Here is a 23,777-nt window from a genome sequence, read left to right as displayed (position 1 = left end):
GCAAATCCTTCTCTGGGAGTGGGAATTGCTCCTCTGCCAGCGCACGCAAAAGCAGAATGCAGCATTTCTCGAAGCAAGGCCTGGAAGTGCTGCATTCTGACAGCCCTCTGCGACGGCGGTAACATTTCCGCCATTTTGTGTTTGTACCGGGGGTCTAAGTACGTTGCCACCCAGTACTGGTCCTTGACCCTCATGCTTTTTATACGGGGGTCCCTATTAAAACACTGGAGCATGAAGGCCCCCATTTGCACTAAAGTGGAAGCGGTGTGGTGGCCTGGCTCCTGCTCATCATCCAGGATAATGTCGTCCTCTTCATTCTCCTCTCCCCATCCTCGCACAACAGGGATCCCAGAAAGGTTTAAAGCATGCTCTTCTTGCTCCTGCTCATCCGCCCCGGCACCATCCTCCTCTGACTCCTCATCAGACTCCTGTTGTTGACTTGTCTCAGATAGAGTAGCCCCCCCTGGGAATTCATCCAGCATTGCGACTTCCTCATCTTCCCGCTCCTGCTCCTCCACAGCCTGATCAATGACACGACGCAATGCACGCTCCAGAAAGAAGGCATAAGGTACCATGTCACTGATGGCGCCATGGCTGCGACTGACCAGTTTGGTGATCTCCTCAAATGGCCGCAGAAGTCTGCATGTGTCGCGCATGAGCAGCCACTGGCGCGGTGAAAAAAAACCCAGCTCCCCAGAACCGTTTCTTTCGCAGAGTTCATACAGGTAGACGTTAACTGCACGTTTCTGCTGGAGCAGCCTATCAAGCATATAGAAGGTTGAGTTCCATCGCGTCGGGCAATCACAAATAAGACGTCTGACCGGCAGATGGTGTCGCCGCTGAATGTCAGCAAGGCGAGCCATGGCCGTGTAAGATCTTCTGAAATGGGCCGAGATTTTCCTTGCCTGCCGCAAGATGTCCTGGACCCCAGGGTATTTGACAAGGAATCGCTGCACGACCAAGTTTAAGACGTGTGCCATGCACGGCACGTGCGTGATTTTGCCCTGTTTCAATGCGCTAAGCAGATTGGCACCGTTGTCACACACCACTTTACCAACTGTCAAATTGAGCGGTGTTAGCCACTCATCTGCCTGTGAACGCAAAGCTGAAAGGAGTGCCGGGCCAGTGTGGCTCTTTGCTTCCAGGCACAACAGACGCAGCACGGCATGGCAACGTCTCACCTGGCATGTGGAATAGGTTCTGGGGAGCTTGGGCGGTGCAGTGGAAGAGACGCTAGCAGCGGAAAAGGAGGAGGCAGCTGAGGAGGAGAGGGAGGAGGATGGAGTAGGAGGAGGAGAAGAAGAGTCAGGCCTGCATGCAATCCGTGGCGGTAAAACCAAATCTACACGGGTGCCACGGGTTACATGCTTGACGGCCGTCAGAAGGTTCACCCAGTGGGCAGTAAAACTGATATACCTTCCCTGCCCGTGTTTGCTAGACCACGTGTCTGTGGTCAGATGTATCTTGGCACCGACACTGTGTGCCAGAGATACATTCACTTGCCGCTGAACATGGCCATATAGCTCTGGGATGCCCTTCTCTGAGAAATACTTCCTTCCTGGGACCTTCCATTGTGGTGTTCCAATGGCCACAAATTTGCGAAAGGCCTCCGAGTCCACCAGTTTATATGGCAGTAGTTGGCGGGCTATGAGTTCTGACAAGCCAGCCGCCAACCGTTGGGCAAGAGGGTTATCCGGCATCATCATTTTTTTACGCTCAAACATTAGGCCCACGGAAGCCTGCCTTTTTGCAGAAAAATGTGAGCTTGGCGTGATGGAAGGTGGAGTGGAGGACAATTGTGAGGAGAGAGGAGAAGGAGAAGTAGAAGACGAGGCTGGACGGTGAGAGCCTGCAGTGTGGCTTTGTGTGTTCCGTTGCTCCCACTGGGCTCGGTGATGGCTGCTCATGTGCCTTCTTAAGGCGGTCGTCCCTAGGTGAGTATTGGGCTTACCGCGACTAACGCGTTGACTGCAAAGATTGCAGATGGCAACGCTATTGTCAGCAGCGGACACGTTAAAAAAAGCCCACACTGCGGAGCCATGTGCCGGTGTCCTGGGAGCGCCAGATGTGACCGTACATGGTCGATGACTCGCTCCTGATACATTTGCAGTCTGCTTTGTCCCTGCTGTGCAATGTAAGTCATTGCTGCTTCTCCTCCCTATCTGCTGGTCCATATCTCCCTCTGAACTCCCCTCCTCTTCCTCTCTTGTGGGCACCCACGTGACATCACTAGACACGTCATCATCAACGTCACCTTCCCCACCGCTATAAGTAGAGATCTCGGAGTAGGCAGCAACACCGGGGACCAACCTCCTCCTTGGGCTGATCTGGGTACTGGCGTCAGACTGCTGAGTAGCGCTTGTTGCTACCTCCTCTTCCTGATCCAATACCAAGAGTGGCTGCGCATCAGAAATGTCCTCTTGATATGGATCGGAATATAATTCCAGTGACTCAAGCGGAAGGTATGTGGTGGTGGTGGTGGTGGTCGTGTTGTTGGTGGTAGTGTCTTTGGGGGTGCACATAGCAGAGAGTGAAGAAGAGGGTGCAGATCGAGAGGATGAGGAGGGTGCAGAAGAGTAAGGCTGAGCGAGCCACTCAACCAAGTCTGGTGCATCCTTTAAAGTAATTGAACGCACCTTCTGCAACTTCCCACTTTGGCTCAAGCCTGTTGCTCCTGCCCTACCCCTACCACCCCTGCGGAAGGGCCTGCCTCTTCCTCTGCATGTCATTTTTTAAATGACCCTGTGACAAAACTCTTAGTCCCTATACCGCTGAAGGACTGCTGCAGTATAGGTGAGCGGTCAGCAGTGGTGCACGTCAACCCTATCTATTGTGGACCTATAGCGGTCCTTACAGAACAGCAGACTGTACCGCACTCAAGCCTATGTACCGTAGCACCCTATACCAAGTTACCAGTCCTTATAAGAACTTTTGTGGACCAAGCAGGTTGTGTATTAGTGTTTAGCAGACTGTACGTCAGTCCCTATACCGCTGAAGGACTGCTGCAGTATAGGTGAGCGGTCAGCAGTGGTGCACGTCAACCCTATCTATTGTGGACCGATAGCGGTCCTTACAGAACAGCAGACTGTATCGCACTCAAGCCTATGTACCGTAGCACCCTATACCAAGTTACCAGTCCTTATAAGAACTTTTGTGGACCAAGCAGGTTGTGTATTAGTGTTTAGCAGACTGTACGTCAGTCCCTATACCGCTGAAGGACTGCTGCAGTATAGGGCAGCGGTCAGCAGTGGTGCACGTCAACCCTATCTATTGTGGACCGATAGCGGTCCTTACAGAACAGCAGACTGTACCGCACTCAAGCCTATGTACCGTAGCACCCTATACCAAGTTACCAGTCCTTATAAGAACTTTTGTGGACCAAGCAGGTTGTGTATTAGTGTTTAGCAGACTGTACGTCAGTCCCTATACCGCTGAAGGACTGCTGCAGTATAGGGCAGCGGTCAGCAGTGGTGCACGTCAACCCTATCTATTGTGGACCGATAGCGGTCCTTACAGAACAGCAGACTGTACCGCACTCAAGCCTATGTACCGTAGCACCCTATACCAAGTTACCAGTCCTTATAAGAACTTTTGTGGAACAAGCAGGTTGTGTGTTAGTGATTAGCAGACTGTACGTCAGTCCCTATACCGCTGAAGGACTGCTGCAGTATAGGTGAGCGGTCAGCAGTGGTGCACGTCAACCCTATCTATTGTGGACCGATAGCGGTCCTTACAGAACAGCAGACTGTACCGCACTCAAGCCTATGTACCGTAGCACCCTATACCAAGTTACTAGTCCTTATAAGAACTTTTGTGGACCAAGCAGGTTGTGTATTAGTGTTTAGCAGACTGTACGTCAGTCCCTATACCGCTGAAGGACTGCTGCAGTATAGGGCAGCGGTCAGCAGTGGTGCACGTCAACCCTATCTATTGTGGACCGATAGCGGTCCTTACAGAACAGCAGACTGTACCGCACTCAAGCCTATGTACCGTAGCACCCTATACCAAGTTACCAGTCCTTATAAGAACTTTTGTGGACCAAGCAGGTTGTGTATTAGTGTTTAGCAGACTGTACGTCAGTCCCTATACCGCTGAAGGACTGCTGCAGTATAGGGCAGCGGTCAGCAGTGGTGCACGTCAACCCTATCTATTGTGGACCGATAGCGGTCCTTACAGAACAGCAGACTGTACCGCACTCAAGCCTATGTACCGTAGCACCCTATACCAAGTTACCAGTCCTTATAAGAACTTTTGTGGAACAAGCAGGTTGTGTGTTAGTGATTAGCAGACTGTACGTCAGTCCCTATACCGCTGAAGGACTGCTGCAGTATAGGGCAGCGGTCAGCAGTGGTGCACGTCAACCCTATCTATTGTGGACCGATAGCGGTCCTTACAGAACAGCAGACTGTACCGCACTCAAGCCTATGTACCGTAGCACCCTATACCAAGTTACCAGTCCTTATAAGAACTTTTGTGGAACAAGTGAGTTGTGAATGTTTAGCAGACTGCAGCAGAAGGGCAGCAGTCAAGTATAATATCCTTTCTATATTTGGAAGAAAGAATATTATACATGTACAAGCCTATTACTGTACCACTGATACCAGTCCTGAAAAGAACCTTTGTGGAACTAATAATAACAGCAAGTCTTTAAAATTACCCTCACTGCCTGACAACACTGCTTCCTTCCTGTCCCTATACAAATTGGCAAAAAAAGAGAACGATTAGTGGTTACTGGAACAGCTCTTTTGTGGACCTTGATAGTAACAGCTAATGATGATGATGATGATGATGATGATGAAAGACTAATCTGGCTGTCCCTGTAGCATACACCGTCCTTTCCCTTTCTCTAAACTAACAAAAGACACTCAGGCTGCTGCAAGAATCAGCAGCACAGCAAACCTATCAACACCTAACACCTATACCAGTCCTGAAAAGAACTTTTGTGTACCAAATAGCTAGTGGTTTATCTCTCCCTACTCCACACAGGAACCTGTCCCTATCTTAACAGAAGAAAGAATGTAAAATGGCCACCGGATCGGGTGTATTTATAGGTTAGGGGGAATGTACAAGTGTCCATGTGCTGTCATGTCTCAATTGGCTGTCCTGTATCACATGATAAACGTGTCACCAAAGGTTAAAGTTCTTGTATACATTAAACACGTAAGTCCGCCGCGGCGAACGACGGAAAAAGGCGTTCGAACGTGCGGACCGCGAATGTCGGAAATTCGCCGCGAAACGACCGCCGGGCGAACCATTCGGCCATCACTACTCCTGACATCATTGGCATGCTACAAGGTAAATATCTCTTATTTCCAGTACATATAGGTAGGCCTTATTATAGGCTTGCCTATATGTAAAAATGTCTCAGGGGGGTTTACAACCACTTTAAGAATTGTAATAGCCAGACACATTTAACCACTTGAGTACTAGCATTACCAGGGTGTTTCTCAACTTTCAGTGCAGTAATAATTTGAGTGACAATTACTCAATCGTGCAACATTATACCCAGATTATTTTAGTTCTTTTTTGACACAGAGCTTATGCTTCTTAAAGCAGAACTTTTCCCTAAAAGGGAAAGTCCGCTTTAACACCTCTTTCCCCTTTCCTCTCCCACATTTGGAGGTATTTTTGGAGAATGGGTACCTAGGTACTGCGGAAGTTCTCCCCTCTTCCCTCCCTGCCCACAGCCTTCTTTTACAAGTCACAGGTCCCAGAAGGCTGCAGGTCCATTCACAAAGCGCCGCGCAACAGGAAGCCCGCTGTAGAGCCGCAATGAGCCATAGCTTACCTCCCTTAGTAAACATGCCAGTGCCGGGGACCCAAAGACCAGAGAAGGACTGGCCTGGATGAGGACGGTACTGGACCCCTGGACAGGTAAGCAGCCTCAGTATTCGTAGCTGCTGGCTTTACATTTTTTTCAAACAGGGTAAAGAACCTCTCTAAGAATTCTAGTAGGCAGACACGTTATTATTATTACTATTATACAGGATTTATGCAGTAAAGCACCAACAGTTTGTGTTGCACTTTACAAAATGAAGGCAGACAGTATACAGCTACAATACAATTTGGTATGAGAGGAGTCAGAGGGTCCTGCTCGTTTTAGAGCTTGCACATTCTACTACTTGAGTACTAGACTGTATATACCCCTGTTCGATTTCTCAATTTTTAGCACTGTGGTAGTTTGTCTAGCAATTACTCAATCATGCAAGATTGTACCCAGATTTATTTTAGATCATTTTGTGACACCTTATGGTTCTTAACCAAAGGTTTTTCTTTACTGTATAAAAAAGACCAAAAATGTGGGTTTGCTTACATTTACCTTTTTATTTCTAATAAATAAATAAACCTGATCCTACAGTCATTGGTTGTCAAGGACACTTTAAGACCCCCCACCGTTATGTTCAATCTTCCGATCCTCCTTCCTGCTGTGTTTACAAACATTCAGCCTATTCACGACAGAGGAAGGGGAGGTTTCCCTTGTTGCTTGTAGGCTAAATGTTGACAAACACTACTAGTGTTTACTGGTGAGGGCTGTGATTGGTTCACAGTGATCACAAGGTACCGAATCACTCTAACCAGCTCTATACATCATGACCGTCGTCGGACAGCTAAGATCACAACCATTCACAGGCAAGCTGGGTGCCCAAGTGTAATTTCTGAAGTGCCGTTTAATAAACGGCATTCCAGAAATCCATATTCAGAGGTGGGTAGAGTCAGCTCAAGTATATTAACTGCAATATTTCCCTTTCTATTAATGATTTTTAATTCAGTTTTAAAGTGCCTCTGAAATAGCTTGAAGTGCTTGATACTTAGACTACTCCAGGAAAAGTAAATTCCCTAGCACAGCCTCCTCCCTCCCTTACTGTCTGTGCTGATCCAACTCCTCTGCCTTCTTTCTACATAACCCTTGCTGCCAGGGAAAGAGTTAAGTAAATAACATAGAGCAGGTTTATCCAAACTTTCTATATAAAGATCCAGTTTATTGTCCTTCAAAGTTTAGGGAGGCCAGAGGCCAGTGGGAGTAGAAAATGATCTGGTGTCAGAGGGAGTAAACCGTTCCCCATCTTTGGTTTTAGGGGAAGGCATGGTGCCTCAGCGTTGGTGCCAGTGGAAGTAATAATGCTCCATTACTGGTGTCAGTGGAAGGAATGGTCCCTCATCGTTGGTTTCAGTGGAAGGAATGGTACCTCATCGTTTGTGTCCGTGGGAGGACTAGTGCCTCATCATTTGTTGTCAGTGGGAGGAAAAGTGCCCCATCGTTGGTGTCAGTGGGAGAAATATACTGGTAGGAACTATGGCCCACTGTTGCTGCCAGTGGGGAGAATAATGCCCCAAGCTTCTTGAATCTGGCCTCCCAAGGGCCAGATAAACGCAACCAAAGGGTCACATTTGGCCCCCGGGCCGCAGTTTGGAGACCACTGTTAGAGTGTCATTTGAGTGACCGCTCTGAGTCTGCTTGGACTGCTGGCATCACATTTAAGATTGCGGCGACCAGCAGCAGTCTCTGGGCTTTTGGATGTCTAAGAGAGGATTTTGCATTATGCATAAAATGTTAAATGCACATATGCTGTTATGTGAAGAGCTTTGTTGAATTGGATGGTCTGGGGACCGGCTGTATGTTTGTTTGCAGTTGTTTGTTTGCTTAGTGGTTTAGCAAGATTTCTGCTTACCGGTGATATGATCACGGATGCTGCAGCACTGACACCCGGGCCGAGGTTTGTTTGCTCTGACTGTTGTGGAACTAAATCTACAGAAGCTGCTGGTGAAATGTAATTACAGTGATACGGCCTATACCAGAAAGTCAAACAAAGCAATATATTGGCACTTGTATCATGAAGTGCACAACGCTATGACAGCAGTCCGCGAGATGTTTAACGAACGATCAGAGGACAGAAGAGCCTCAGACACAGGTTGTACTTAACACTCATTTCACCGCTCAATAGCTATTCTTCTGCTCCTTGCACCTGAACTGTGGCTGGATTTCTGCTCGGATTATCGATTTCCAGTAACGTAAAACATTTGTTCTGCAAAACACCCTTTCAGAGGCTTCTGTCTTCTTGGAGAAATGTGTTTTTGTGCCAACTGTCAGACTAAGTCGTATTCAATTTTCCCTACCTATGCATCTGATCTGAGCATCAATATGGAAGATCCCTGTAACTGACACCTGGGCAATTTGTCACGTACTGCATTGTTAAATATGCACCTATATTTTTGTTTTGTTTTGTTTGAACCGGATTGTCTGTATTCCACAACAGTCACCAAAGTGAAACTCCAGCCAAAAGAACAGTGAGGACCTCTGTCAGGTTTTTATTTTATAAAGAGGGGAAAAGGTATCCTTGGAGGCAGTATGGTAAGGTCCATGTAATACACCGTTTACTAGACAGTGTGGAGGTCTAGGAAACCGCTCATGACAGTGCGGAGGTCTAGGAAACTGCTCATGACAGTGCGGAGGTCTAGGAAACTGCTCATGACAGTGCGGAGGTCTAGGAAACCGCTCATGACGGTGCGGAGGTCTAGGAAACCGCTCATGACGGTGCGGAGGTCTAGGAAACCGCTCATGACGGTGCGGAGGTCTAGGAAACCGCTCATGACGGTGCGGAGGTCTAGGAAACCGCTCATGACGGTGCGGAGGTCTAGGAAACCGCTCATGCCGGTGCGGAGGTCTAGGAAACCGCTCATGCCGGTGCGGAGGTCTAGGAAACCGCTCATGCCGGTGCGGAGGTCTAGGAAACCGCTCATGCCGGTGCGGAGGTCTAGGAAACCGCTCATGCCGGTGCGGAGGTCTAGGAAACCGCTCATGCCGGTGCGGAGGTCTAGGAAACCGCTCATGCCGGTGCGGAGGTCTAGGAAACCGCTCATGCCGGTGCGGAGGTCTAGGAAACCGCTCATGCCGGTGCGGAGGTCTAGGAATTGTTCATGCGGTGCTCGTTCCTGAGATGGGCTATGGGATGTGTAATGTGCACAGAGCAGTGCAAATTACTGCTATTAGCCCAACTCTGGGACGAGCAAGAGTAGGTGGCTATGTTTCTATATACAATGGGACCATGGAGAACAAACCTAGCCAGCCTCTAACAGATAGTTGGATTACAGAAGCAAAAAAAGCAAAATAGGATTTGGAAGAGGCTGTGTGCAATACAAAGTGTTTTCCTGAGTTACAAATACATACTTGAAACAAATATACTGAAGTGTCACTTTAAATGTTTGCTCTTGTCCAGCGTACCTATAAACATCAGTATTACTTTATTCCTTTGATCATACTGTCACTACCCCAGTTCTCCACCTCGTTTAACCAGAGAATGCCTTGTATTCATTAAAAAAAAAAATGAAAGGCTTTCTGTGAATGGTGGAGTGCTGAGTTGGCGACCCCCCCCCCCTGTGGTCACTATTTGGAAACCAAGCTGAAATAATTTAAGCTTTGCAATAAATAACAACATACCTAGAGTTGAGCTTTAAGAAGGCTGATGAACCAGGCTTGATGGCCTTCACATAGGTGGAGCCCTCCCTTCAACGTTTTAGTCATTACTAGCTATGCATCAGTTCACAGCTGCATTAGTGCTAGGCAGGGGTGGACATAGGGGTTCTTGTGTGAAAGATCTATCCTACTCGGTTGTAGGGATTTATAGTTGAACAATTCCACGCACTGTTATAGAACGGCATTTTATTTTGTATTACTGAAGCATTACAAAGCCAATGCCTGTTCTGTACCATAGAAGTGAAACAGTCTATTATAGGTATCAAATTCAGACTGCGCTTGCATTGCTTTAGATGTGGCCAGCAGCATTTGGCAGGCCTTGGCAACTTTCAAAGCTTGCCAAACACCTCAATTTAGGTCAATGACTGCATTCCCAAAATGCATCTTAGATGTTTATAAAGCATTCCTCTTTTGCCTTTTAAAATTATTTTGTTTTTATAGCAGTCAGAACATCATACACATGAAGTCGAAATATTACAGAAAAGATAGTCATAGTGTTTCTTAGCTTAACACACTGAGCACAATAAAATAAAGATTCCTTAGTAATCTATTTGTCGAAAATCTTATTCCACAACTTGCAGTTTACAACTTTCAATGCTGCTGGCTGCTGCTCTCTGTGCTGCTTCTCTAAACTTCTGGTCTTTACAGGAAAACAGTGTTACCAGTGGACAGTGTAATCTCCAACCAGTCTGTTAACTTGGAGAAGAAGGAGGGAGCTGATAAGTGACTAGCCATCCTAGGCTACAGAGCTGTATTTCTATTGATGCACACAATATAGGGAGACACCATTCTAATACCTTCATGCAAGGGTGGCTCCATAGAATGCTTCAAGAGGAAGGAGCCACCCTAAATGGGGAAACCTGGGGCAGCGGTCATGGCACCAGCTTAGACTAGAGCATGGACAAAGGTTAGAGATGAAGTTGCATACTTAGTATACTTAAATCGGCTGCTAAGAGTACTTAAAAACTGAGCGTTTGGTACAACTTTCACAATACTAAAAGTTCTGTAAATTGTTTTTATGAAGTCTAAAAAGAAAACTTTGTTGGGAAAATAATTGTAGAATATTTCTCACGAGGCAGGAGTTCATATATATGATGTTGGTGTTGATGTATTTTTAGCCATGGAATCCAGACCTTTTGGAATGCCTCCAATGTATCATTTAAAATAGATTTTTGTTTCCTTTGATCATTATCCAATTCAATTTTGAAACCCAAAAATTAAAAAAATAACTATTCAGCTTAACAAGGTGAAAGCCTTAAGATGACTATATGCTGTAGGAATTTGGGCCGGTTTTGGCGTTATCTTTAGCACTTGCATCAGTCGCTGTACTGCTCTTCCCAAGCATGATATGAAAGAACACATTTCCAACATCCCGTTTAGTATGGTCATTCTCAATCAGGAAACCTGAGGTTCCTCCAAAGGTGGCTGAGGGTTCCTTGAGCTGTGGCTAATTGACCTCCCATTTGATGGTGCTTTCATAGTTCCAGGTCCATTGCCATTTGGCAGAGTCGGCAGCATGACGCCAATTAGCTTTTTAGCTGACTGTGGCCTTTTTTCACTGACCACCAATAGAAGGGACATTTATCTAATGACCCTTAAAGGGCTAATCTTACCAGGGGTTCCTTGATTATCTGAAAATGATTCCTAGAGTTCCTATGAGGTAAAAAGGCTGCTTTTAGAGTGTCAAGAAATTGATCAGCAGTTTGCACAGCTAAAGTCTGTACCACCCTTTGGTCAGCAGCAATGCACATCTAAAGTGATGCTGGGGGATGTGTTCTTTTCGATCCTACCCTTGGCAGGGTGCTGTGATGTTTACAGGTGCCTGATGACCCTTACTACCAAACTCAATCTTGCTATGAAGTAAAGACCTGCAGTGAAATCCAGTGATGGCATTACTGAGACTCAATGAGGTATTTCTTGAAAATGAAATTAATTGGTTGAAATTTTTTAATTGTATCTTGATTGCATGTCAGCTTTAAGGATTGTTTACTTTCCCCATATACAAGAGAATGACCCTTCACTGTGTAGTTGCAAAAATGAAAACATTGCTTCAAAATCATTTGCATGACAGACGTTCGACACAGACAGATCCCTGATCTTGCATGGCCCCACCCCAGTCTGGCCTTTTGTTTTTGTCCCTAAGCAGTTGATTCATACACTTCCATCAGGACTCCAGGGACAATATTGTCAGTCACTGTAACCCCCCTAGGGATAATGCCTGGAGACAGTACTTCCTTATCAGACGTTGCTTAAAAGAAAAGTTAAAGCTGAACTCCAAGCAAAAATAGGACATTCTGTACATAAACACAGCCCTGTATTCATTCATAAATCATTTTAAGGTATTTTTTTTTAAATGTAGCTAGTGTAGGTAGTATCAGCCACTTGCAACCAATCATCTTTGAAGCAGCACTACGACGAGACCATGTATTCGGTGGACATGGAACTTTGTAATTGCTTCTCAGACTAGGAAACTTCTTATCCTGGATAAGACCCAGACTGCTCAAGACTATTTATGCGCTCTACAGCCACCTACTGGGCAAACCACCCCAGGGATTGGCTGAGACCATATAAATATTCATACTGCACAGTTGACCTGTTCCACTACTATGTTCTGGAGATTTCCAGAAAGAAGGCAAAAGCAATAGAAACTGCAGCAATATTTAAAATGTAAAAATAAACTCTTAAACATTGAGTTGGCTTTTAGGTATGATAGCACCTTGTCGCGGCTCTGAATTACTGGTTTGCAGAGAATTCACAGCACTCTAACATAATGGTTGTGTTAGGTGATGGTGGTGTATTCATGTTTGGGTTACAACAGCTGGATAAAGGCGTCCCTCGTTTCTGTTGAAAGGGATTGATTACTTGAGTCATTGTTGAGTCCTCGGCAAAGCTGGGACCTCAGTGAGCACATGTAGACCTTCAGCTTGGCTGCCCAGAACTTCTCCTCCTGGATAAGGCCCAGGCTGCCCCTAACTGTTTATGTGCTCTGCAGCCACCTACTAGGCACACCTCCCCAAAGAATGGCTGAATATTCAGGCTGCTCATTTTACACACTCCACTCCTGTGTTCTGGAGCCTTCCAGAAAGCAGGAAGAAGCAATCAAAACTCATTAGATCCTAATCAGTCCAAAACCATCAGCAACTGCTCCACTGATTAGAGGAGCCGAAAATAACTTTACTTAGCATCCTAGCACCTAACTAGTAGGGTGCTACACCAAGAAGAATTTTATTGGTTTGGTTGGATCCTTTTGCATCATATTTGCCTCCCCCTTTTTTTTTTTTTTTTTTTTTTTTTTGGTATATATGTACTGTATGTCTGGCTACAGGAAGAGTTTTCCTTATTAATGTAAATGTAGCCATAATGATGTATATAGATGTGTCATACCATGTGTATGATACAATTCTTTTACTGTATTCCTTATAATGAAAATAAAAGTATTTTAAGTGTAAAAACTTTTTTTTAGTTTTTTTGTGTTAAATTATAAAAAACTTGGGGGAGGAGTGGGGGTATTTTGATATCTTCCCCTTTGGTATCGGCGAACATTGTCCCAGCTCTGAGTTACAGGTTGGCAGAGGGTTCTCAGTTCTGGCACATAGAGGTTGTATTAGGTGACCGCAGTGTTTTCATGTTTGGGTTACAACAGGTGGATAAAGGCTTCTTACGTTTCTGTTGAAAGGGATTGATTACTGGAGTCATTGCCGAGACCTCGGCAAACAATGCATCCTGCTGAAAGGTCCATGTTCACCGAGCTTGTCTATCCTCTGGGATAAGACGTACGTGTGTTTATTGTTCACTCCACTCGGTGTACTCATCTTTTCCTCTCCTCCCCTTGCAGATATGTGTCACGAAGATGTCTACACGCAACTTCCAGGGAATGGACTCGGTGATCAAACCATTGGACACCATCCCTGAGGACAAGAAAGTGCGTGTTCAGAGGACTCAGAGCAGCTTCGACCCCTTCGAAAAATCAGCAAACCAGGTGAAGAGGGTGCACTCAGAAAACAATGCATGCATTAACTTTAAGAGCACATCCGTGGGGAAGGAGTCTCCCAAGGTCAGACGACATTCAAGCCCCAGCTCGGTAAGAACGCTGCACAGGGTTGGGAGTCTGGTGGGATCAGGATTGCCGTCGCAGACATCCACTCCCCCGGTGTTTGTGAAACAACTTTTTATAGAGAGCAGCAATGCAACAAAATGAGACTTCTGTCTGACACCCGCTCCCCCTAAAACCAAGAATGAAGTTATGGGTGGAGGGTGACCAGGATGTGAAGATTGCACTGTTGTTGATAATGCGGTTTATCTAGTCTCTGCGGGAAAAAAAAGCACTCTCTCAAACTATAACCAGCACAATATAATGGTATATAATTGCAAGTTCTATGTCTAAAGCCACATTTTATTTATTTTTTTGCTTTGAACAGAATGTAAAGGGGTAGGAACCACTGTTGGTGTTTTATTAGTGCCTTTTCTAAGGAGATTTCATCTCTCTGTTGGCCCTGGTGACTATTTTCATTGGAAAGTGGAGGGAAATCGAAATATTGAGTTGTCACCAGACTAGGTACAGAGTGTAAATCTTCCAATGTAGGCACCTGTACAGTGAGAAGAGGATTTATTCACTTTGGAGTAATTTTCTTAGAATTTCCTATTGCACCTACAGGACTGGAGATGAGAGTATATCTACCGAATGGGGTAAAGCAAGAAAAAGATTTTATTTGACAGACCAACACAAATTGGCACATTACTGTGAACTGGAAGAAAAGTGATGATTTTCAAAATGTTTTACAAAAGATCTGAAAAGTGTGGCATGCATTTGTATTCAGCCCTCTTTAGGCTGAATTCACACCTATGCAGTTTTGGTTCTTTTTGCATTTTGCGGATTTGCACTACAGTCAATTTAGCATGGTTTCCCATGGAACATATTCTGTAGTGCAAAATATAAAAAGCACTAAAACTGCATAGGTGTGAATCCAGCCTAGCTCTGATACCCCAAGCTAAAATGTAGTGGAGCCAATTGCCTAATTAGTAAATGGAGTCCACTTGTGTGTAATTTAATCTCAGTACAATTACAGCTGTTTTGTGAAGCACTCAGAGGTTTGTTAGAGAACTTTAGTGAACAAACCGCACCATGAAGGCCAAGGAACACACCAGACAGGTCAGAGATAAAGTTATGAAGAAGTTTAAAGCAGGGTTGGGTTATAAAAAAAAAAAAAAATATCCCAAACTTTGAACAACTCACGGAGCACTGTTCAATCCATCATCTGAAAATGGAAAGAGTATGGCACAACTTCAAACCTAACAAGACATTGCTGTCCACCTAAACTAATAGGCCGGGCAAGGAGAACATTAATCAGAGAAGAAGCCAAGAGGCCCATGGTAACTCTGGAGGAGCTGCAGAGATCCACAGCTCAGGTGGGAGAATCTGTCCACAGGACAACTATTAGTCATGCACTCCACAAATCTGCCCTTTATAGAAGAGTGGCAAGAAGAAACCCATTGTTAAAAATAAGCGATAAGAAGTCCCATTTGCAGTTTGCGAGAAGCCATGTGGGGGACACGGAAATATTGTGGAAGAAGATGCTCTGGTCAGATGAGACCAAAATTTGACTTTTTGTCCAAAAAGAAAAACGCTGTATGGCGGAACACACCATCCCCACCGTGAAACATGGTTGTGGCAGCATCATGTTGTGGGGATGCTTTTTCTTCAGCAGGGACGGGGTAAGCTGGTCAGAGTTGATGGGAAGATGGATGGAGCCAAATACAGGGCAATCTTAGAAGAAAACCTGTTAGTCTGCAAAAGATTTGAGACTGGGGCGGAGGTTCACCTTCCAGCAGGACAAGGACCCTAAACATACAGCCAGTGCTAAAATGGAATGGTTTAGATCAAAGCATATTCATGAGTTAGAATGGCCCAGCCAAAGTACAGAATTGGATCCAATTGATAATCTGTGGCAAGGCTTGAAAATTGTTCAGACGCTCTCCATCCAATCTGACAGAGCTTGAGCTATTTTGCAAAGAAGAATGGGCAAAAATGTCACTCTCTAGATGTGCAAAGCTGGTAGAGACATCCCCAAAAAGACTTGCAGCTGTAATTGCAGCAAAAGGTGGTTCTACAAAGTATTGACTCAAGGAGGCTGAATATAAATGCACACCAAACTTTTCACATATTTATTTATAAAAACATTTGAAAACCATTTATCATTTTCCTTACACTTTACAATTATGTGCGACTTTGTGTTGGTCTATCACATAAAATCACTATAAAATGACAAAATGTGGAAAATTTCAAGGGGTTTGAATACTTTTTCAAGGCACTGTAGGTCCACCTGTTAAGGCATTATAAGAGTGACCGTAGATGGGTAGTTTTCTGCAACAGGAATGTGTAAGGTCCTGCGCTAAATATGCTCATTAGGTCTGATGGGTAGTATAGTGCCTGCACTGCCGGAACTGTTACACCATACCATGGTACCTGCACTGCCAGTAAGGTTGGATAGCGTTCCCGCAGTGTGGAAGTGTGAATAAAGCTTTACAGTTTAAAATGTATTAAATAGACTATACATATACAGTATGTTTGTTTTAAAGTATATATTAAAGCTGAATTGGCAGGTATGGCTATTTTTTCCAACTTGGAGCAATATAAGTATCCATTTGCCATACCTGGAAGGTCCCCCTGGAAGCTGGAAATCACTGTAATAAGCACCACTGTTGCAGTGATTGCCAGTGTTTTCATGCCCTGCTGCTTATTCAACACGGGAGATCGCTTGCTCAGCATGTGTGCCATTCAGAGAACACTTTGCAAAAATAGCCATGCCTTGAATTCAGCTTTACAATGTGAGATAACATTTCAGGAAAAATTAAGAGGTAAACTAATACCCTACACTAGGGGTAGGCAACCTTGGCACTCCAGCTATGGTGAAACTACAAATCCCTTCATGCCTCTGCCTCTAGGAGTCACGCCTGTGATTGTCAGGGTCTTGCAGTGTCTCATGGGACTTGTTGTTTCACCAAAGCTGGAGGGCCGAGGTTGCCTACCCCTGCCCTACACCCCCGTTTTCCCCCATTACTCAACTCAATGGGTGATGAGCTGTTGGTTCCCACTGAGCTCTTTTTCTGCAGGGCTTCTAGTACAGATCAGAAGGATTCTGAATGGTCAGCTTCAGCACAGAGAATCATTCTGATCCATCACGGAAGCCCTGCAGAAAGATGAGGGAGAAGAGCGGGAATTTCAATCTGAAAAAGGACTGCTACAATGTGACTCTGTTGTTCCGGGAGGGTATCCATGGACCTCCTACCAGAACCACGGCCCTCGTGCGCATCCCGGTGCACTCTTAGTGTCCTTTGAACACAGCTGATCACAGATCGCAGCAAAACTTTTGGATGGAGTATGGAATGGTTAAACACCTGTCAGATTTTTTTTTTCTCATCTGTGTCCCATTGGAAAGATTTCTCTTCACTTCCTCAGTAGGCTCTTCAATAAAAGTGAAGATATCTCTCCAAAATTAGCAAAACCCCCTCTTAAGACAGTTGTCACTGCAACAAGTACCCCCATTGGAAGATATTGCCTTCATCCATCTTTTTGTATCCAATCCATCTTATCCTTAGATGGATTGGTTCTGGTGAGAACTAAAAAGGTTGTACTTTTCCTTACTTTCAGTCTCAATGTCAATGGTTCAAGGACATATCAAGCAGGTAAATCAGGTAAGCAGGTAAACAGACCACAAAAAAAAATCTCAACAGGGATGCTAGCTCTTCCCTACTCTGTCTAAAATGTAAAATAAAACTCTTGATTTTTAGATACACTCCAAAAGATTTTTGATTAATCCTACGGCACTGATCTGTTTTACCAAACTCCCCTATTTAAGCACTCGCTAGAAATGTACCTTTACTGAGTATAAAGCATTTTTTTGGGTTTTGTAAGTGATAGAAGAGGAGATTGGGCTCAGACAATATCGAGTAACCTCAAACACTGATTGTGGAACAGAGTTCATAGCACAGTGGGGGATAAAATCTTTTGAAGCTGAATTTTCTATATTCAATGCTACTCTGACAAAATTGTGCAATTTATGGACAATTTTCACACAATGCAAAGCTAACTAGACCTCGTTTAGAAAAATGTAAAAAGAATGTCAAATGAAAATCCATGATTTAATTGTACAATTTTTACATTTAAATTGCCTACCATCAAAGAATGGTTGAAGGCTATAGAATGAAACTCTTCTTCTTTTTAGAAAGAAAAAAAAAAAAAAAAAGGTAATGAGAGCGGTATAAATCCAGATTTTTTTTTTTTTTTTTAAATCATCATAGATTAAGCCCATTATATATCAATCCTAACCCAGCTGTCATTTTCTAAGGGCCGTGTCATTGGCTGCATTCTTATATGCATCTGAAGTATGGAGGGTCTAGATTACTTTTATAATGCTAGTAATATTTGGGTCTGAGATCCTGACACATATATTTAGTGTTTAAAACTAACAAAAAGTGTCCACTAATACCCTTTAAAGTGTATTTGTAGTGATGTTAAAGTGACCAAACCTTGAAACCAGTTGCAGGTAGCCCGAACTGTTTTTTTAGGATACCTCGGGAGTCCTAAAACCTTTGGGTGCTCTAGATTTCAGATTCCAATTTTAGTGAGGAGGTCTGTGCTGTGGCCTTCAACTTTCCATACTTTAGCGTAAAGGTCAGACTGTCCCACCACAGTGGTGTCATAGTGAGATATGGGAGGAACCTAACTGAAGTCAGCATTTTCATACGAGATCATTCTGAGATTTGGGGCTCCTGGAGAGCTTTAGGGAAAAAGCATTAATTACATAATGTTGTCTGAAAACTACAATACTTTGCAAAAGTTTTGAGCAGGTGTAAAAAAAATGCTGTCAATTAAGAATTCTTTCAGTAATGTGTTAATAGTATTTTTTATTGTTTAACAAAATGGAAAGTAAATGAACAGGAGAGGTTTCCAAAGCAAAAAATATTTTGGTGTGGCCACCCTTTGCCTTCAAAATGGCATCAGTTCTTCTAGGTACACTTGCACAAAGATTTTAAAGGAACTCGATAGGTAGGTTGTTCCAAACATCTCAGAAAACTAAGCACAGATTCTTTTGTGGATGTAGGCTGCCTCAAATTATTCTGTCTCTTCTTGTAATACCAGACAGACTCCACAATGATGATGCTCAGGGCTCTATGGGGGCCAAACCATCACTCTCCAGACTCCTTGTTCTCTACAGTGAAGATTTTTCTTAATGAAATTGGCTCTACCTTTTGGGGTCGTTGTTCTGCTGCAGAATTAATTTTGGGGCCAATCACACACCTCCCTGATGGAATGGCATAATATATAATATATATAAATATATATAATCTCTATCTATCTCTCTCAGCCTGTATTTCTCAGTATTGAGGACACCATTGATCCTGACCAAATCTCCAACTCCATTTGCATAAATGGAGCCTGCAAGGAACCTCCACAATGCTTTACTGTTGCCTGCAGACACTCATAATCAGCCAAATATTTTACATTTTGACTGATCAGTCCGGAGCACCTGCTGCCATTTTTTTTTCACACCACTTCCTATGTTTTTGTGCATAGTTGAGTCTTAGCCTTGCTTCCACATCCTATGGGATCAATTGGGAAAAAACTAAACAAAACTGGATTGTAATGGAAGTTTAGCCACGTTAGAAACATGATAGGTGCACTCTGTACCTCTCTCGCTTTGGTGCCTAGACTTGAACGCTATTGTTTTTGTACATTTAATATACACTTTATTGTCCAAACTATTGGGACATGAACTTTAATGGCATCCCAGTCATAGTCCGTAGGGTTCAATATTGAGTTGGCACACCCTTTGCTTCAACTGTTCTGGGAAGACTGTCCACAACGCAAGATTTAGGAGTGCATCTATTGGAATGTTTTTCCATTTTACCAGAAGTGCATTTGTAAGGTCAGGCACTGATGTGGACGAGAAGGCCTGGCTCGCAGTCTCCACTCTAAGGTCATTCCAAAGGTATTCTATCAGGTTCAGGACAGGACTCTCTGCAGGCCAGTCAAGTTCCTCTGCCCCAAACTCGATCATTCACACTATATTGCCAAAAGTATTGGGCCACTCCTCCAAATTATTTGGTGGAGGGGGGATTATGGTGTGGGGTTGTTTTTTAGGGGTTGGACTTGGCCCCTTATTTCCAGTGAGGGGAACTCTTAAGGCATCAGCATACTAAGACATTTTGGACAATTTTATGTTGTACTTTGTGGGAACAGTTTGGGGATGGCCCCTTCCTGTTCCAACATGACTGTGCACCAGTCCATAAAGACATGGATGAGCAAGTTTGGAGTGGAGGAATTTGACTGGCCTACACAGTCCTGATCTCAACCCGATAGAACACCATTGGTATGAATTAGAGACTGTGTGCCAGGCCTTCTCATCCAAACATTAGTACCTGACTTGACAAATGCGCTTCTGGAAGAATGGTCAAACCTTCCCATAGATACAGTACTAAACCTTGTGGACAGCCTTCCCAGAAGAGTTGGAGATTATAGCTGCAAAGGGTGGGCCAACTCAATATTGAACCCTACGGACTAATTTAAAGTACATTTGACAATATAGTTTGTGACAGGTTCACGTTAAATGGACCGATACGTGATCAAAAGGTGTATAAAGCATCTAGGTTACCCTACCGCATGCATGTGTGGTCAGATTAATAAAAACGTCAAATAAGCCTAATAGCTCAAGCGAGGCGGCACCCACACAGCAAGGCTTCCCTCCATGGGCACCAAACTCACTCAGGTTGAACTGGAGTCTTTATTCAACCTTGCTAACTATGTAACCTTCTAGCATTTGACTGTTTACTACTAGAGCTTCCATTGGCTGCCAAGGTTTTGACATTGGCTTGTTTATTGGAGGCAGGGCTTAGCTCAGAGTCTTGATAGAAATCGAAATATGTAGACAGCTTGCCTGGGATTAGGGGGCTCCACTGGTGCATTGAAAGGATTTTGGATATCAAAAGTGCTTTCTATGACCTTTTGAAGCCTAAATTTTGGCCATTTTATTTTCCAGAAATAGCGATATGTCTATTATATGCAGTTGTGCTTATAAGTTTACATACCCTGCCAGAATTTATGATTTCTTGGTCATTTTTCAGAGAATATGAATAACGCAAAAACATTTTTTCACTCATGGTTAGTGTTTGGCCTGGCCAGGTTATGTAAATTTATGAGCACAACTGTATGAGCCAAGTCTGGTAGTATGTTGGGAGATGTGAAGTCTAGCAAGGAGGCTTTTCAGGGTGGAGATGAGTTCACTTGTAAATATCCACACTTATAACAAGAAATGATTATAGTAGAGATCTGACATTCATAAGTGTGCTGAAAATTAGCTGGTTTTATTGCACATCCTTCACTGCTAAGATTTGCGGGATAGCTGCATGATTTAAGATTCATAATATTACAGTAATTGTAGGCACCTCATAAGAGACGGATGAGCTCTGATATCATTTTTTTGCACAGGAAATTAAAAAATATTGTAATATGCATTTGGTAAAATCAAAGCCTTCAGGAAGCCGTTATTCCATGTCAGCCTAGACCATCAGGAGGGTCCCTCTTATCTGATGGCTTCTTGCCTAAACACATTGTTATGTTTAAAAGGGATGTCGCCTTTTTTTGAAAAAGATTAAATTTATAAAAACAACCATAATATGTCCATTTGGGGTGCATGTCTGGGGAAAAAAATATGCAAAACATCTCTACAATATATTTCTTTATGTTTTGTCTCTAAAATACCCTCCCATATGGCCTGGTATGGTTGGGGGGGGGGTTCATGCTCAGTCCCCCCTGTCCAGACCACCCAGGCTGCATGCTTGGATAAGCACTTGGTATGAATTTTGGGGGACCCTATACTTTTTTTATTTTATTTTTCTTGTTTGGTTTTTTTTTTACAAGGAGTTTCCCCATAAAATTCATACCAGACTCCAAGGGGTTGATTTACTAATCAAAATCTGGTGCAGCTCTGCATAGAGTTCAATCAGCTTCCAGTTTTTTATTTTTTTTATATATATATTAAATCAAAGCTAAATTGAACAAGTTGAAGACAGAACAAACCTGATTGGCTACCATGCACAGCTGCACCAGATTTTGCACACCCCAAAGGGTCTGTTCTGGAATTTGGGAGGCCCCATGCCATTTTTTTTTGGGGGTCCCTCTTAAAATCCATACAAGACCTAAAGGGTCTGATATGAATTGTTGGAGGAACCCCATCACTGACAGCCAGGAGGAAGCTGTCACATAAGAAGTGATAATACTACCCATGCTAAAGATTTCACTTCACACTGCAGCTGGAGATTTGCCCAGCCAAACACCCATTCATTCAGGCATTTGCACAGGATTCTCTATAGACTGTACACAGTGCTGAAGTCTCCCTTATAATTCCCCTGCTGGCTGAATATTCTTATGCCGCATACACACGAGCGGATTTTCTGTCGGAAAAAACTTGGATGGTTTTATTGTCGGAATTCCACTCAAGCTTGGCTTGCATACACACGGTCACGTGAGTTCTCTGAACTTTTGACCATTAAGAACACAGTGATGTACAACACTATGACGAGCTGACAAAATGAAGTTCAATGCTTCCGAGCATGCGTAGGAACTTTGTGCTTCGGAATTTGTACAGACTAATGGAATTTCCGCTCAGGGCTTTTTCCGACCAAAAAATAGAAAACCTGCTCTCAATCTTTTGCTGGCTGGAATTCTGCCAGCAAAAGTCCGATGGAGCATACACACAGTCGGAATTTCTAAGCAAAAGCTCTCATCCGACTTTTGCTGGCAGAATTTGATTGTGTGTATGGGGCTTTAGCCTTAATGTGGTTGTAAACCCTTACAAACCACTTTGACCCACAGGGAAGCCTAGATTAAGGCTTACCTGTAGGTCCAAGAAATATCTCCTAAACCTACACGGTTTAGGCGATATTTACTAAAAGACAGGCACCGCTGTCTACGGCGCATGCGCTGTAGACGGTGGCGCGCAGGCGCAATATCGCCGTTGGCAGCATGCCACTGCTAACGCCGATATGCCGTTAGTGGCGGCTCCCGTGCGCATGCGCGGGAGTGACGTCCTCGCTGCTCCGGCGCTGTGAGTGGCTGGAGCAGCGATACACAGAAGAAGATGGATGCTCCGTACTACAGGGGAGAGCAGTGACATCGCTGGCTCCTGTGTCAGGTAAGTGACACATAATGGGCTACTATGCGATGCATAGTAGTCCATTATGCTTTACCTTTGCAGGGAGGCAAAGAAGAAGTAAACCCGTCGGGGGTTTACTTCCTCTTTAATGCCTCATGCACACTGGACATGAGAATAGTGTTCTAAAAACATCAGCAGCTGTGCAATGAGTTTTTCAACTCTCCAACGTTTTTGCAATAGCTTTTTTTAGGGTTTTTCTGCGTTAGGGTTTTTAGCGTTTTATTTTTTTATTTTTAAGAAAACTTTATTTTTTTTCAATGGATTAAAAACGTTAAACGCTGGTGAGTGAAGTTTCTGAGCGTTTATCGACGTTTATCAGCGTTTTTACAGCTGAAAAAAGTATTTTTAGAACCCACTATTTTTTTTTATTTTTATTTTTTTTTACTGCTCAAAAAATGCCACTGCCCAAAACGGCTGATAATAGCCTATGTGTGCATGGACACATAGATAACATGATGGAGAGTTTAATGACTGTAGAAAAAAACATCTACTGCCTAAAACAGCTGCTGTAAAAACGTCAAAAAATTTCCAGTGTGCGTGAGGCCTAATGCCACGTACACACGAGCGGAATGTCCGGGAAAAAAAAAAGGCAGACGGAAGCTTTTCATCATATATTCCGATCTTTTCATCATATATTCCGATGTGTATGCCTCATCTGACTTTCTTTTTTTTTTTTTTTTACGAAAATTCTGGCGGACCTAGAAATAGAACATGTTTTAAATATTTCTGACGGAACCAATTCTTATTGGGGAAAACCGCTCGTCTGTATGCTGTTCTGATGGACCAAAAACAATGCATGCTCTGATGCAAGTATGAGATGGAGGTTGTTGTCTACTGGCTATTGAACTTCCTTTTTCTAGTCCCGTCGTACTTCATCGTGTTCTTGACGATCGCACTTTGATGTGATCGCGTGTACGTAACAGTTTCAGAAGAACTCTGTCGGAAAAACCTTCAGAGTTTATTCCGACGGGAAACCGGCCGTGTGTTTTCGCGGCATTAGTGTTAGGCTATTTTCTCTATTGGTGAATGTTCACTTATTTTTATAGCTGTTTTTCTTTTGGGATCAAATTTTAGGGAGTATTACATTCACCTGA

The 23,777-nt window shown here is 43.8% G+C and overlaps 1 protein-coding gene across 5 annotated transcripts in view; it reads left to right on the top strand.

The window, feature by feature from the left end:
• CDK14 (cyclin dependent kinase 14) overlaps positions 1–23,777 on the top strand; it is a 656,595-nt gene that overhangs the window by 140,232 nt on the left and 492,586 nt on the right. For 3 of the 5 annotated variants that reach the window (XM_077490833.1, XM_077490832.1, XM_077490835.1), the window contains one exon: positions 13,308–13,553. The exons of 1 other annotated variant lie outside the window; for it this stretch is intronic. In XM_077490833.1, the coding sequence (XP_077346959.1) occupies positions 13,308–13,553 (246 nt within the window). The remainder of the gene's footprint in view (positions 1–13,307; positions 13,554–23,777) is intronic. One more of the 5 variants, XM_077490834.1, reaches the window with a different exon arrangement.

The sequence above is a fragment of the Lithobates pipiens genome, unplaced genomic scaffold (assembly GCF_037356315.1).
Source record: "Lithobates pipiens isolate NorthernLeopardFrog02 unplaced genomic scaffold, aLitPip1_a1.2 Scaffold_19, whole genome shotgun sequence".
NCBI classification, from domain to species: Eukaryota; Metazoa; Chordata; class Amphibia; order Anura; family Ranidae; genus Lithobates; species Lithobates pipiens.
The sequence above is the reverse complement of the archived record's forward strand: the minus strand, read 5'-3'. Positions and strand labels throughout refer to the sequence as shown.